General features: G+C 56.8%; 1 protein-coding gene across 3 annotated transcripts in view; it reads left to right on the forward strand.

The window, feature by feature from the left end:
- LOC105469273 (caspase recruitment domain family member 14) overlaps positions 1 to 16,007 on the forward strand; it is an 80,129-nt gene that overhangs the window by 59,559 nt on the left and 4,563 nt on the right. The window contains exons 14-25 of one of the 3 annotated variants that reach the window (XM_071081781.1): positions 2,138 to 2,280; positions 2,482 to 2,576; positions 4,894 to 4,957; positions 5,181 to 5,373; positions 9,318 to 9,444; positions 9,753 to 9,993; positions 11,343 to 11,406; positions 12,094 to 12,208; positions 12,913 to 13,083; positions 13,790 to 13,911; positions 15,216 to 15,331; positions 15,734 to 15,911. In XM_071081781.1, coding sequence (XP_070937882.1) covers positions 2,138 to 2,280; positions 2,482 to 2,576; positions 4,894 to 4,957; positions 5,181 to 5,373; positions 9,318 to 9,444; positions 9,753 to 9,993; positions 11,343 to 11,406; positions 12,094 to 12,208; positions 12,913 to 13,083; positions 13,790 to 13,911; positions 15,216 to 15,331; positions 15,734 to 15,911 — 1,629 coding nt within the window. Of the gene's footprint in view, positions 1 to 2,137; positions 2,281 to 2,481; positions 2,577 to 4,893; positions 4,958 to 5,180; positions 5,374 to 9,317; positions 9,445 to 9,752; positions 9,994 to 11,342; positions 11,407 to 12,093; positions 12,253 to 12,912; positions 13,084 to 13,789; positions 13,912 to 15,215; positions 15,332 to 15,733; positions 15,912 to 16,007 lie in introns of those variants that run through there. The other 2 variants (XM_071081782.1, XM_071081783.1) reach the window with 2 other exon arrangements.

Genomic DNA, 16,007 nt, shown 5'->3' on the forward strand with positions numbered 1-16,007 from the left:
GGAGGCCAGAAGTCCAAAGTCAAAGTGCTGACAGGGTACCCGTCTGAAAATCCTGTTCCCAAAGAAGGTCACATTCACAATTTGCAGGGTGGACATGAGTTTCCAGGGAACCCGATTCAACCTGGTACAGACAGTCCCCAGACATGAATTTCCAGGGGACCCGATTCAACCTGGTAAACACGGTCCCCAGACATGAGTTTCCAAGGGACCCAATTCAACCTGGCACAGATGGTCCCTGGACATGAGTTTCCAGGGGACCCGATTCAACCTGGTACAGACAGTTCCCGGGATGCCAGTCTCACTGTGGTTTCTGGAGCCTCAGGTCCCTGGCATCTGCCCTCACCCTTTGGCAAAGTAAAGAGGTGGTCCCACCACAGTGGGCATGTGGCATGAGGATGCTGGGGTCAAAGCCCCAGTGCCGCAGGATGCCGGGAGCCGGGAGGGAGGGAGGGTGAGAAGCAGATGAGCCTGACATCCCTTTGCCATGCCTTGGGGTGGACCTGGTGTTTCCCTCCTGGACCATCCCAGCAGCACCCCAAGAGCATCAGGCCCAGGCTCACTTGCCCCGCTGGCCACTCAAAGAGTCGGGGGAGGCCAGGATCTTCCCCAGAACACTGAGTGCACACAAGGGGAAGATGTCACTGTCAGTGCTGGGACTCCCTGGGCCAGGGCAGTCCAAACCCTCAACTGAATCGACTCTTGCATCTGCCTTAATGCCCCCCTGTGCCCCCCATTCCCCACAGGACAGAGTCTAGCCATGTTTCCCTTCCCTGGGGGTGGGTCGGGTCGGGGAGGGAAGGGAAGGGACCTCAGGTGCTCAGAACTGGCTCCCAGCAGCTCTGCTCACCAGGACACACCGTCCTCATTCACCGACCTCGTGGGCGACTGACCAATCAGCTCCCCTCCAGCCACGCTGCTCCTGCCCCGGCTTTCTAATCTGGCCGCTCTAGGGGGACTGCCTCCTACAGCCTGGGCTCTCTGTGTGCCACTGCTCTGTTGCTCTCTCTGTCTGGAATGTGCCCCCAACACACACACTCCACCTCACTCCTCTGTGCCACTTTCTCCAAAGAGTCCGCCCTGGCCTCCCTGCCCTGCCCATGTTGCCCACAGCCCTGGAATGCCTCACTCCACCTCACTGGTCCATGGGTGCCCATTGGTTCCCCCACACCAAGGATGGTGCCTGTCCTCAGTTGTACATCTGACACCATCAAAGGACCTGGCACATAGTAGCTGCTCCAGGAATACTTATTAGTGAAAGAAGGGGCTGGATTCAGACCTACCCCACACACTTGGTGGCCTCAGTGCCTCGCATGTCACATTCGTCAGTGTGCATTCTGAATGCAGCCTGCCCTCCCTAGCCGCTAACTCAACCTCTCTGGGCCTCAGTTGCTTTGTGCATTAGTTTGTTCTCATGCTGATAGTAAAGACATACCCGAGACTGGGTAATGTATAAAGAAAGAAGTTTAATTGACTCACAGTTCAGCATGACCGGAGAGGCCTCAGGAAACTTACAGTCACGGCAGAAGGCACCTCTTCGCAGAGCGGCAGGAGAGAGAATGAGTGCTCAGCAAAGGGGGAAGCCCTTTATAAAACCATCAGATCTTGTGAGAACTCACTCACTATCACGAGAACGACATGGGAGAACCGGACCCCATGATTCAGTTATCTCCACCTGGTCCCACCCTTGACATGAGGGAATTATTACAATTCAAGCTGAGATCTGGGTGGGAACACATGGCCAAACTACATCACTTTACATGTCAAATGGGACAGCAGCACCACCTTACAGATTTATCCTGAGAACTAAGCCAAGCAGCTAATAGAGTGCCGGACATACCGCAGGCGCTCACTGCATGTGACCCCAGTGTCTGACATACAGCAGGCGCTCACTGCATGTGACCCCAGTGTCTGGCATACAGCAGGCGCTCAGTGCACGTGACCCCAGTGTCTGGCATACAGCAGGCGCTCAGTGCATGTGACCCCATGTCACACGGGGTCACATTTCCTTCCCCTCCTGCTGCCTCATCTCCACTCAGTTCTCACTGTGGCTCACTCTCTCTACACCGTGGGGGAGCAAGGGAGGAGTCTCGGGGTGCTCTCGTGCGTGCCCCACTGACCTCTGCTCTCCCTCCTCCAGTCTCAGCTCTGGTCGGACCTGAGCAACACATCCAGCCGCGAGCTGGCGGACAGCTTCCGCTCCAGCAGCCCCGCGCCCCCCAGCCAGCAGTCCCTGTACAAGCGGGTGGCCGAGGACTTCGGGGAAGAACCCTGGTCATTCAGGTAGAGCACGTGTGGCACTGGGGTCCTTCCTGGCAACTCACCAGAGACACCAACCTAGACCTCAGGGCATCTGGGTGTTGCAGGCAGCAGCTCCTGCCCTCAAAGCAGAGCTGGCAGGTGCTGGGGGCCAGTGCTTGGGGCGTGGGGACTCAGAGGGAGCAGGTGATGTAGTTTGAGCCTGCTGCTGCTTGTGCTTTGCAGCAGCTGCCTGGAAATCCTGGAGGGAGACCCAGGAGCCCCGCCGGGAGCTAAGGTGGGCGACCCACACCTGGATGATGAGCTCCTAGACAGGGCAGGTGAGCGTGCCCAACCCTTAACCTTCACAGCAGCCCGCCTCCCCTGGGCAGAGCAGGGAGCGGATGAGAAGGCTGGGGCCTCTCTCCAGGGAAAGAGCAGATAGAAACACAGCTCAGCTTCTGCCCTGGGCCTTGACCTTGGCCTCAACCTTGCACTTTGGGAAAGTCCTGCCTGCCAGCCAGCATAAGCCATAGGCCAGCTGCGCTCTGTTTGCTGGCGTCCTTGTGTTTTCCCCTAGAGCCAGGGAAGTTGTGTTTGATCCACGCCCCGCTCAGCACCCAGCCCCCTGCTCTGATCTGCAACGTTTGGGCTTCCCAGTGGTTTCAGACGGCAGCAGGCAGGGTCGCTTAGTGGTGCCAGGCTGAGGCCAGGCACAGCGTGACATCTACCTGAAGGGAGCATCTCTCCTCTCAGGTGTTGGCCCTAAGGCCTCGTGCTTCTCTTGTGGCTCATTTCTGTTTGTGATTGGACCAGCCCTCTCTCCTTCCAAAGTCCATGGGCCCATCACAGGTGGGTGCCTTCGCCTTTCCACCTCAGCGCAACTGGCTCCCAGCCTTTGGCCTTGCACACAGTAGGTGCTTTGCTCCCCATCTGGAATTCACCTCATGGCCACCAGGGGGCGCAAGTGCCCCGCGCTGCCCAGGTGCCTCCTGTGGGTCGCACGACCAGAAACCGTCATCTCTGGGGACTCATATAGGTTTTTATGTATAACAGCGATAAACTGACAGAGTCCACCCAAGGCATATCTAAATTAGATGTGAGATGAGAAGGGAGAGCTTATTCGTCTGTATTTTTCCTCCGTGAGGATTCTGCGTAATGCCCTGGTTGCATATACTTTTAGTGGAATTGACCTCAAATACATCCAGAGTACACACCTCATTTCATTGGCTTTGAATGTGATCCCAGTGGGTTTTTGCCTGTGAGCCAGGCCTAGGGAACTCTTAGGTCTGTGCTGGCCCTGGTTCTCCTGTGTGGTTCACAGAGTGAGACTTGCAGCCGTGGATCCTGGCAGGCTGCTCCCTGGCTCGGGTGCTCACAGGCTGTACAGGAAAATGCTAGAGCTTGGGAGACCCTGGGGAGCCTCTAGTCCTAGGATTGACAACTCAGAGACCTGCCACGACCAGCTGGGAAGCAGAGGGGTCTGGGGTAAGGAGCAGGCAGCCGCTGGCCAGTGCCAGTGATTGCTGTCCCACAGAAATGCAGGCCAGTGTGGAAATGCAGGCCAGCGTGGAAATGCGGGGAAGTACAGTAGTGCAGGTCTGCGTAGAAATGCAGGTCCATGTTTGGGAGGCCGAGGTGGGTGGATCACGAGGTCAAGAGATCGAGACCATCCTGGCCAACATGGTGAAACCTCATCTCTACTAAAAATACAAAAGTTACCTGGGAGTGGTGGTGCACACCCATAGTTCCAGCTACTCGGGAGGCCAAGGCAGGAGAATCACTCGAACCTGGGAGGTGGAGGTTGCAGTGAGCCAAGATCGCGCCACTGCACTCCAGCCTGGCAACAGAGCGAGACTCCGTCTCAACAACACTAACAATAACAAAAGAAATGCAGATCCATGTAGAAAGGCAGGCCAGGGCTGGGCGCAGTGGCTCCCACCTGTAATCCCAGCACTTTGGGAGGCCAAAGCAGATGGATCACGAGGTCAGGAGTTCAAGACCAGCCTGGTCAACATGGTGAAATCCTGTCTCTACTAAAAATACGAAAATTATTCAGGTGTGGTGGTGCATGCCTGTAGTCCCAGCTACTCAGGAGGCTGAGGCAGAAGAATTGCTTGAACCCGGGAGGTGGAGGTTGCAGTGAGCCAAGATCACGCCGCTGTTCTCCAGCCTGGGGGACAGAGCGAGACTCTGTCTCAAAAAAAAAAAAAAGAAAGAAAGGCAGGCCAGTGCAGGCCCATGCAGACATGGAGGTCAGTGCTGTAATGCAGGCCAGTCCTGAAATGCAGGTCCATGCAGAAATACAGGTCAGTGCAGAAATGCAGCAGGTATTTTTTCAAGTGAAGCCAGAAATCCAGATTTTAGGTGAAATCTTCCTGTCTTTCAAATGTTGGCAACTCATTCAAATATCACAAAATAGCATGTGGTGCTCAGACCTTCCCAGTTGCAGCTCCTCACTAGTTACAGTGATTTTAGGAAAGAGGAAATCAGCGTCCAGGCATTGAGGAAGGGGTGGAGGAAGAGAAAGTTCAGCCTCAGCACAGAGGATGGAACCGGCAGGGGGTGCCTGAGGCTGAGGGAGAAGGGGCTGAGGTTACAGGAAGCCCCATCAGCAATGGGGTGACCAAGATCTGTGAGCTCTTGGCTTCCTCCCAGACCTTCCCCAGCTGGAAAGCAGCCTGCAGCCATTCTCACCTGGAAGCCTTGATGTCTTGGAGAGGTGAGCAGCAGGGGGGACCCTCCGAGGCTGGCTGGGGAACCAGGGCCGGGGGTGGCAGAGCAGAGGGTGAGTGTCCTATCACCACTGGGAGGTGAAGCACATGGGGCCATGGAGGGGGAGGAGAATTCCAGAACACTGGGGCCAGAGGGAAGCAATGGGGAGGTGGCCTTGCCGGCTCTCCTACTCTGGGCAGTGCACAAGCCGGTCGTCTCCCGGCCTGCAGCGGCGTCCTCATGCGGCGGAGGCCAGCCCGCAGGATCCTGAGCCAGGTCACGGTGCTGGCGTTCCAGGGGGATGCGTTGCTGGAGCAGATCGGCATCATCGGCGGGAACCTCACGGGCATCTTCATCCACCGGGTCACCCCGGGCTCGGCGGCGGATCATATGGCCTTGCGCCCGGGCACCCAGATCGTGATGGTGAGTCGCGCGAGGCCCCTCCTGTCCCCCGGGCTCTTCATGGGGGCAGCGGCAGTGGGTGGAGTGACCCAGACAGACTTCAGATCCTCCAGACCATGCAGATCCACTCTGGGCTAGGCCCCTGCACTTTCCTGGGCTGATGTAAAGCGTTCCGCTCATTTATAAATGAGAGTCATGCCGTGGGGAACCCAGCACACCACCCGCGGTGGCTGCTGCTATGTGGCACTTCTGACCAGGGGTCTTTGCATGAGGCCCTTTGACAGGGCTGGTGGTGGTCACTTGGGTGTGTGCAGTAAAATACACGTGACATATAATTCACTATTTTAACCACTGGGGCATTTCAAATACACATGACATATAATTCACTATTTTAACCACTGGGGCATTTCTTTTCTTTTCTTTCTTTTTTTTTTTTTTTTTTTTTGAGATGGGAGTCTTGCTCTGTTGCCCAGCCTGGAGTGCAATGGCACAATCTCCGCTCACTGCAAGCTCCGCCTCTGGGGTTCACGCCATTATCCTGCCTAAGCCTCCTGAGTAGCTGGGACTATAGGCGCCCGCCACCGCACCCGGCTAATTTGTGCGTGTGTGTGTTTTTAGTAGAGACAGGGTTTCACCGTGTTAGCTAGAATGATCTCGATCTCCTGATCTTGTGATCCACCCGCCTCGGCCTCCCAAAGTGCTGGGATTACAGGTGTGAGTCATCGATCTTTTCTTTTCTTTTCTTTTTTTTGTTCTTTTGAAACAGGGTCTCACTCTGTCACCCAGGCTAGAGTGCAGTGGTGCAATCACAGCTCGACCTCCCCAGGCTCAATTGATCCTCCTACCTCAGCCTCTTAAGTAGCTGAGACCAGACCACAAGCATGTGCTACCATGCCCAGCTAATTTGGGGACATTTTCTAAAACTTTTTTTTTGTTGTTATAAAATGCACAAAACTGCTGAGAAGATAAATGGACACAAATGTACAACCTGGCTGGGCGCAGTGGCTCACGCCTGTAATCCCAGCAGGAGGCTGAGGCAGGCAGATCACTTGAGGTCAGGAGTTCGAGACCAGCCTGGCCAACATGGCAAAACTCCATCTCTACTAAAAACACAAAAATTAGCCAGGCGTGGTGGTGGGCGCCAAGTAGTCCCAGCTACTTGGGAGGCTGAGGCAGGAGAATCGCTTGAGCACGGGAAGCAGAGGTTGCAGTATGCTGAGATCGCACCACTGCACTCCAGTCTGGGTGACAGAGTCAGACTCTGTTTCAAAAAAAAGTACAATCTAACTAATTATTATTAAGTGAATACATGGGCAGAGGGTGACTTTGATGTGGCCTAAAAGCAGAAGCAGAATTATTAAACTTTAGGAAAAGAAATACTTCTGGGCACAGTGGTGCATGCCCATAGTCCTGGCTACTCAGATGCCTGAGCCCAGGAGATTGAGGCTGCAGTGAGCTATGATTGCACCACTGTACTCGAGCCTGGGTGACAGAGCAAGACCTTGTCTCAAAAAAAAAAAAAAAAAAAAAAAAAAAAAAAAAAAAAAAAAAAGCCGGGCACGGTGGCTGATATCTATAATCCCAGCTACTCAGGAGGCTGAGGCAGGAGAATCACTTGAACCCGGGAGGTGGAGGTTGCAGTGAGCTGAGATCGTGCCACTGCACTCCAGCCTGGGTGACAGAGTGAGACTTGGTCTCAAAAAAAAAAAAAAAGAAGAAGAAAAAAAGAAAAAGGAAAGCACAGTGCTTTCTTAATATGAAAAACTTTTTAAACCAAGAAATGTGCAAGATGGGCTTCACCTCATCCCACAGGCTCACCCTGCGCCCCCCAGGAGGGGACTGGGGATGGGGGCTCTGGGGCGGGAAGGTGAGCACAGAGGAGGGGAGAGGATGTGGCTGAACCCCTTGAACAGGAGTGTTCCACGCACCCCTCACTGCCCCCTTGGAACAGGCTGTCTGAATGCTGAGCTTCCCCAGGGCTCGAATGATAGCACGTGGAGCTCCTAATCCAAGCTTCCTTCATGTCCTCCACATGACCCAGAAACTCTTTTTTACATTTCTTTCTTTTTTTTTTTTTTTTTTTTTTTGAGACAGAGTCTTGCTCTGTCACCCAGGCTGGAGTGCAGTGGTGTGATCTTGGCTCACTGCAGCCTCCACCTCCTTGGTTCAAGCGATTCTCTTGCCTCAGCCTCCCAAGTAGCTGAGATTACAGGCGTGCACCACCATGCCCAGCTAATTTTTATATTTTTAGTAGAGACAGGGTTTCACCATGTTGGCCAGGCTGATCTCGAACTCCTGGCCTCGAGTGATCCACCCACCTCGGCCTCCCAAAGTGCTGGGATTATAGGCATCAGCCACCATGCCCAGCCCTTCTTTACATTTCTAATTGTCCTCTTAAGCAGCAGTCTCCAAACTTTTTGGCCCCAGGGACTGGCTTCATGGAAGACAACTTTTCCACAGACCAGGTTGCGGGGGATGGTTTTGGGATGATTCAAGCACGTTACATTGATTGTACACTTTTCTATTCTTGTTACACTGTAACATGTAATGAAAGAATTATACCCTGAACCATAATTCAGAATCAGTGGGAGCCCTGAGCTTGTTTTCCTGCAACAAGACGGTCCCATTTGGGGGTGATGGGAGACAGTGACGGATCATCAGGCATTAGATTCTCATAAAGAGCATGAAACCCAGATCCCGCGCACGTGCAGTTCACAGCAGGGCTCACGCTCCTGTGAGAATCTACTGCTGTGCTGAGCTGACAGGAGGCGGAGCTGAGGCCGTAATGCTCACTCGCCCACCACGCCCCTCCTGCGCTGAGCTGACGGGAGGCGGAGCTGAGGCCGTAATGCTCACTCGCCCACCACGCCCCTCCTGCTATGTGGCCCGGGTCCTAACAGACCATGGACCAGGACCAGTCTGTGGCCCAGGGGCTGGGTAACCCTGCTCTTAAGGTTCCCAGTGATCAGCTCTGAGGCAGTTCAAGCAACAGAGCCCCTTGACGGTGTTCAGGGAGACAGTCCCGATATCCTAAGGGGGCCAATTCAATTCTAATGGTGTTAAAACACATCTTAATTTTGTATCGTAAAAATATCTACTCTCCTAAGCTTAGAACAATATCGAGAAGAGATGAAGTGGTTGGTGGAAGCCCTGCGGGGTGGGCCTTCACAGTGGGGAAGGCTGTGGGTGGAGAGCCAGGGCAGCGGGTGGGTGAAGGCCGGGGATGCCACTCTGCATCCTATAGGGCCCGGGACAGCCCACAGCAGTACAGAATGATCCCAAAGCTAAGAAACCCCTATTGGCCAGGCGCAGTGGCTCATGCCTGTAATCCCAGCACTCTGGGAGGCCAAGATGGGCAGATCACGAGGTCAGGAGATCGAGACCATCCTGGCTAACACGGTGAAACCCCGTCTCTACTAAAAATACAAAAATTAGCCGGGCAAGGTGGTGGGCGCCTGTAGTCCCAGCTACTTGGGAGGCTGAGGCAGGAGAATGGCGTGAACCCGGGAGGCGGAGCTTGCAGTGAGTGGAGATGGCGCCACTGCACTCCAGCCTGGGCGAGAGAGCGAGACTCCGTCTCAAAAAAAAAAGAAAGAAACCCCTATCTACCTATCTAGAATGCTCTTGAGTGTTCTAGAACCAAAGTCCTTTCTTTTTTTTCTTTTTTCTTTTTTTCAAGAGAGGAAAGTACTTATCACAAAGAACCCGCAACCCCGACAGTGGACAGGTTGGGGAAGGGTTGGCAGTTGACCCTCTGGCCAGGACCATGTGTAGCATGCATCACTAGAGGTCTTAAGGCCCCACAGAGGCTCTGGTGGTGCAGCTTTGTTTTGGCCAAGGCGGGCAGGCAGTGGTCCTACTCCAGGGCTGGCCCGCGCCTTGCCTCAGTGCCCGCAGCGCCCTCCGCATCCTGGCTGGATTCAGCGTCCCAGGGAAAGAGACTGACCTTCTCGACTTGCCCTCAGGTTGATTACGAAGGCTCAGAGCCCTTGTTCAAGGCAGTCCTGGAGGATACAACCCTGGAACAGGCCGTGGGGCTTCTCAGGAGGGTGAACGGCTTCTGCTGCCTGTCTGTGAAGGTCAACATGGACGGTACGCACACCACTCCTCTCGCGTGCACAGCTGCCTGGCCGGTCTCTGGGACCCTTAGGTCCCGGGTGGCTCTACATGCCCAGCAGCCAGGGTCCCCCCAGAGCCAGGAGAGGATCAGCCAGGCTGAGCCCCAGGTCCCCGGGAGGCCCCCAAGCCAGCTGGAAACCTCCCACCTGCTGACTCCAGTGCCAGACCAGCTTCTGAGACTGCGGAGGGTCCTTCCTTCTCTCCTACTTTAATTTTCTGCAACCTTCCTCGTGCGGGCTTGTAATCGCAGCTCATCTGTGGCTCATGTCCCCTTTTATCAGGTTATAAGAGGCTACTCCAGGACCTGGAGGCCAAAGTGGCGACCTCGGGGGACTCATTCTACATCCGGGTCAACCTGGCCATGGAAGGGAGGGCCAAGGGGGAGCTTCAAGTGCATTGCAACGAGGTCCTCCACGTCACCGACACCATGTTCCAGGGCTGCGGCTGCTGGCACGCCCACCGCGTGAACCCTTACACCATGAAGGATGCTGCTGCGCACGGCACCATCCCCAACTACTCCGGGTGAGCAGCTGCGGCAAGCTCCGTGCATCCCCAGAGAGGCCCACGGGGAAACGGCACCCAGCCTGCCTCGGCTTCCTCCTCCTGCCCAGCAATAGAGGGTGGGCGTGGTGAGACCCTCTAAGGAGGGAAGCCTGCCAAGATCACTGCTGAAGATGTTGTTTCTTTGTGATGGATGATTTATATCTTGCAAATGAAATGTTCATTCTAGAACATTCTAGATCTGGGTTTCTCAGCTCTAGCACCATGGACGTTTGGGGCTGGATCTCTGTTTGTGGTGGGGTCGTCCTGGGCACTGCAGGATGTTGAGTAGCATCCGTGGCCTCCCTACCCAGGATGCCAGGAGCACTCCCATGCCCCAGTTGTGACAACCAGAAATGTCTCCATATGTTGCCAAGAGTCCCCTGGTTCTTCTAGGACAGTCTTGGTCTTAGCACTGAAAGCCCCACTTGCAGGGAAGCCCCTCGGTCCTGGGCAAGCTGGGACAGCTGGTCACCCTCCCTGAGGAGTGACACTGCCCCCTGCCTTGCTCTGTTGAAAACCATTGCTCTAGATCAGCCTATGGGAGGCTCCAAGGTTCAAGTGCACGGAACGCACAGTGCTAGAAAGCACAGGTGTTGAGCTCAGCACTCTGGGGATCGGAGCCAGCAGGTCTGGGGAGAGGCCTGGCACTCTGCATTTCTAACAGCTCTCTCGGTGACTCCAGGCTGCAGGTCACAGACCCACCATGAATACTGAGGTTCTGGAGAGGGGCCCTGTACACTGGCTGCTCAACAGCACCCCCTGGGTCCCGCCCCAGGACAAGTCAATCAGCATCTCCAGAAGTGGGCTGAGGTCCTGGAGTCTTTTTTTTTTTTTTTTTTGAGGCGGAGTCTCGCTCTGTCACCCAGGCTGGAGTGCAGTGGCCAGATCTCGGCTCACTGCAAGCTCCGCCTCCCGGGTTCCCGCCATTCTCCTGCCTCAGCCTCCGGAGTAGCTGGGACTACAGGCGCCCGCCACCTCGCCCGGCCAGTTTTTTGTATTTTTTAGTAGAGACGGGGTTTCACTGTGTTAGCCAGGATGGTCTCGATCTCCTGACCTCGTGATCCGCCCGTCTCGGCCTCCCAAAGTGCTGGGATTACAGGCTTGAGCCACCGTGCCCGGCCGGCCCTGGAGTCTTTTGAAAGCTTGGGAGACTGGGATGGCCGCCAGGGTGGAGCGCTCTGGCCTGCAGCAAAGGGGTGTGTGGACCTCTAGGTAGAGGGCCTCCTCTCCCACTCAGCCATCTCCCCCACTCTCCCCTGCTTGGCTCTCCCCTGCCCCGCTCTCCTGGCAGGAGGCAGCTGGGTCAGGGCCTCTCCTGTTCTCCACAGGGCTCAGCAGCAGCTCATAGCCCTCATCCAGGACATGACTCAGCAATGCGCCGTCACCCGCAAGGTGAGGCTCCAGGAGGGGCCTGGCCCCCACTGGGGTGGGCTGGAAGAGGGGCTCGGTGCTGGCAGGGAGGCAGGGGGCACCGTGTGGAGAGTGTGGGCTGCTGATTGGAGGAGAGTGACCCCACCTGTCTCTCCTCTGGGCCCCTTCAAATCAGGGCAGGGTCTGCAGCCCCCACCCAGCCTACAGGCTCTTGCACAGTGTAGACACACCTCATGCTGCTCTCAGAGTATCTGAGTCTCTGCATCACTCCCAGGTCACCCCAGTGCCAATCATCTCCCTGAATTCCCATTCCTCTGCATCAGACACCTTTGTGCTCTCCAGACATGGGACACTTGGCAGGTTGCTAAGCACCTGCCTGTCCGTGCGGTTGCTAAGAACCACGGGACAGTGCTCAGCCAGTCCCAGCCGATGATGCAGGGCTGGGCACTGGGGAGACCTCTGCCCTTCCTCCTGCCTTTGCAGCCTGCCCCTCACTGTAGGGCCCTGCTTTGTGGCTGTTGACCTGAGAACCCCCTCCCACCCCCTGGCACGGGCCCTGGACATCCTGGCTGTTCAGTGGGCACAGTCTCATAGTGCAGAGACCACACTGGATTTGCTGATGGGGTTGGGTGTGAAGACAGGGGGGTGTTGGGCCCGTGTTGATGGCTTCAACAGCTTCTCCTCATCCCTTCTCCATCCCTCCTTCAGCTGTCTTCTGGGGGACCACAGAAGCTGGTCCGCATCGTCAGTATGGACAAAGCCAAGGCCAGCCCTCTGTGTTCGTCCTTTGACAGGGGCCAGCTGGACCCCAGCAGGATGGAGGGTGAGGCCTGGTGAGCTGGCACAGGGGCCGCTGGCTCCGAGCGGGTGAGGGGCTTTCGGAGCTGCTGCTAGTTGGTCAGCTGGGGCCGGGGGATGCCACTCATTTAGGCCAGGATCTGCTCTTCAAGAATCATGGGGCTGGGCGTGGTGGCTCACACCTGTAGTCCCAGCTACTCGGGAGGCTGAGGCAGGAGAATCGCTTGAACCCGGGAGGCAGAGGTGGCAGTGAGCCGAGATAGCGCCACTGCACTCCAGCCTGGGCGATAAGAGCAAAATTCCGTCTCAGGAAAAAAAAAAAAAGTTCAGGAGAGGAGTACAGGGGCCCAGGACAGAGGGAGGGCTGGGACACTGCGCCCTGGGAGGATGGGTGAGGAGAAGGGTGCCGCTCTCCCAGATCCTATGGAAGAAAGAAAATCCTGGCTTCCGCCATCCTCCCTTGGGCCTAGAGGAAAACAGGATTAAGTTGCAGGCTGCAAAGCAGTGCCTGGAGAGCCACAAAGCTGTGTAACCCACGTGCAAAGGAGCTGCTCAGCCAGGGGCTGTGGAACTTGGAGCGAGTCCTGTGTCCGCTGAGCCTGTGTGCCTGGAATTCTAGGTGCTGGGGCTGCTGCAGTGAGCAAAGCAGACCCAGTCCCTCCCAGGGCAGGGTGGGCTGGCCGGGGGCTGCCGCAGCCTCACCCACCCTCAGGATCTTCTCCTCCACAGGCTCCAGCGCGTGCTTCTGGGCCGAGAGCTGCTTCACCCTGGTGCCCTACACCCTGGTGCGGCCCCATCGACCCGCCCGGCCCCGGCCTGTGCTCTTCGTGCCCAGGGTGGTTGGGAAGATCCTGAGCGAGAAGCTGTGCCTCCTCCAAGGGTTTAAGAAGTGCCTGGCAGGTATGCTGTTGCCTGGGAATCCCTCTACCCCTCCCTCCACCCCTCCCTTCCTTCTCCCCTTTCTTTCTCCTCCTTCCCTCTCTCCTTCCCTCCCCCACTACGTGCATTCCCACACTCACCTGCTGTGTCCAGATAGTTCAGGATGGAGGTGCAGGGCACAGAGCGGGGTGTGCAGGGCACAGGGCGGGGCGTGCAGGGCACAGAGCAGGGCGTGCAGGGCACAGGGCGGGGCGTGCAGGGCACAGGGTGGGATGTGCAGGGCACAGAGGGGGGCATGCAGGGCACAGGGGGGCGTGCAGGGCACAGGGCGGGATGTGCAGGGCACGGGGGGGCGTGCAGGGCACAGGGCGGGATGTGCAGGGCACAGGGCGGGGCGTGCAGGGCACAGGGCGGGGCGTACAGGGCACAGAGGGGGGCGTGCAGGGCACAGGGCAGGATGTGCAGGGCACAGGGGGGCGTGCAGGGCACAGGGGGGCGTGCAGGGCACAGGGGGGCGTGCAGGGCACCGGGCGGGGCGTGCAGGGCACAGAGGGGGGCATGCAGGGCACAGGGCGGGGCGTGCAGGGTCAGGTTTGTCGAGTGGATGCACTAAAAAGAGCTTCTCCCAGGGCTGGCGGGGTCCACGGGGACAAGGGTGTTTACCATGGGGCTCCCCTGGACCCCCACGCAGCTGGTGCATGACGGCCCTGTCCAATGTCACCTGTAGAGTACTTGAGCCAGGAGGAGTATGAGGCCTGGAGCCAGAGAGGGGACATCGTCCAGGAGGGAGAGGCATCTGGGGGCTGCTGCTGGGTGACCCGCCATGCTGTGGAGTCCCACATGGAAAAGGTGAGGGCAGCGGCGGGGTGGGCGGGGGGCTGTCCTGGGAAGGGTTTCGGGAATGCAGAGGAGTGGGATGAGATAAAGGTGCAGGGACCGACCTGGACCTGGGTGACCTTGTCGCTGACCTCTGGGCCCCGACACCCCAGCAGGAGCCCAAACCTCGTCTCAGCCAGTTAGGATCCACGGGACCATGGGTGAGGTCTCCCAGCTCCTTGAGCTTGGGGGATGTTTTCTCAGCTTGGGGGATGTTTAATAGATATTTGTTCGAGAATGAATACATCTCAGATAACGACACTCTCCATGTTTGAAGATGCACACACATGAAAAGCAGCTCCCCGTGAACCATAGCTTTGTGTCTGCACGGGCCTGGGAAGCAGAGTCTGGCATCAGGGTGCCTCCTGTAGGGGTTGGCGGAGCTCCATGCCAAGTTCGCCTCTGTCCCCAGAGCTCACAATTTCTAGATTTTCGCAGTGAAAAATCAAAGGGATGGAAACTCTTAAGACTGCACAGCAAGCAGCCTCATTTAGAAAGTGGCAAACTCAGCTGGGCCTGGGACCTGTCATCCCAGCACTTTGGGAAGCCGAGGTGAGAGGATTGCTTGAGCCCAGGAGTTCAAGACCAGCCTGAGCAACACAGTGAGACCCCTGTCTCTAAAAAAAATTAAAAAATAAAGAGAAGAAAGTGGCTGGGCACAGTGGCTCATGCCTGTAATCCCCGCACTTTGGGAGGCCTAGGCGGGAAGATTGCTTGAGCCCAGGAGTTTGAGACCAGCCTGAGCAACACAGTGAGACACCCGTCTCTACAAAAAATTTAAAACCTAAAAAAATTAAAAGTGGGCCGGGCGTAGTGGCTCACACCTGTAATCCCAGCACTTTGGGAGGCTGAGGCGGGCGGATCACCTCATGAGATCAAGATCGAGACCATCCTGGCTAACACTGTGAAACCCTGTCTCTACTAAAAATACAAAAAATTAGCCGGGCGTGGTGGCAGGTGCCTGTAGTCCCAGCTACTCGGGAGGCTGAGGCAGGAGAATGGCGTGAACCTGGGAGGTGGAGCTTGCAGTGAGCTGAGATCGCGCCACTGCACTCCAGCCTGGGCGACAGAGCGAGACTCCGTCTCCAGAAAAAAAAAAAAAGAGAAAAGAAAATGACAAGCTCTCTTTCCCCATCTTCTCTACAAAATTCAGCTCTCCCCAGCTCCTGCCCTGCCCTCAGCCTGTCTGGAGGGCCCTTCAGACCTGGGCGTGGGCTCCCTTTGCTTCCTCAGAGGCCCGTGATCTTGACTCCCTTCTCCCTCTCCCTCCCACAAAGAACACCCACGCCCTCCTGGACGTCCGGCTGGACAGTGTCTGCGCCCTGCACAGGATGGACATCTTCCCCATTGTCATCCACGTCTCTGTCAACGAGAAGATGGCAAAGAAGCTCAAGTAGGTACACGCTGGGGGTTGGGCAGGGGCTTTGAAGTGGCTCCTGGGCTCCCCTGAAGCCCATGGCAGGTGCCTCCGCACTTACTGGGGCTCGGCTAGCACAATCTAATCCTTGTTGGCTAAGGACGGAAAAAAAAAAAAGTAAAAAAATGACTGGTTTCCTGGGCACAGACCGAGATGTCCTGCCACTGTGCCCTTTCTACTCCAGGAACCAAGGCTGTGTTCTAGACATCCTGCCTCCCACCACTGGGGCCTGGGGCCTGTTTTCTTTACAAGGTCCCCTCAAAGCGAGGCTATCTGTGTTCAGGGGTGTTTGGGTGCATGTCATCACTACTCTAGCCGGGGCTCCTGGGCGCCTTGCTCTCCCCTGAGCCCGCCCCATCCCATCTCTGGCCTGTGCAGGAAGGGCCTACAGCGGTTGGGCACCTCAGAGGAGCAGCTCCTGGAGGCCGCCCGGCAGGAGGAGGGACACCTGGACCAGGCACCCTGTCTATACAGCAGCCTGGCTCCTGACGGCTGGAGCGACCTGGACGGCCTAGTCAGCTGTGTCCGCCAGGCCATTGCCGACGAGCAGAAGAAGGTGGTGTGGACGGAGCAGAACCCCCGATGATGTACCGTGCCCCTTCCTGGGACAGTGGGGGCCTCTGCGTGCCTGTTAATGCGGTCCTGTTCCTGA

The sequence above is a fragment of the Macaca nemestrina genome, chromosome 17 (assembly GCF_043159975.1).
Source record: "Macaca nemestrina isolate mMacNem1 chromosome 17, mMacNem.hap1, whole genome shotgun sequence".
Classification (NCBI taxonomy): Eukaryota; Metazoa; Chordata; class Mammalia; order Primates; family Cercopithecidae; genus Macaca; species Macaca nemestrina.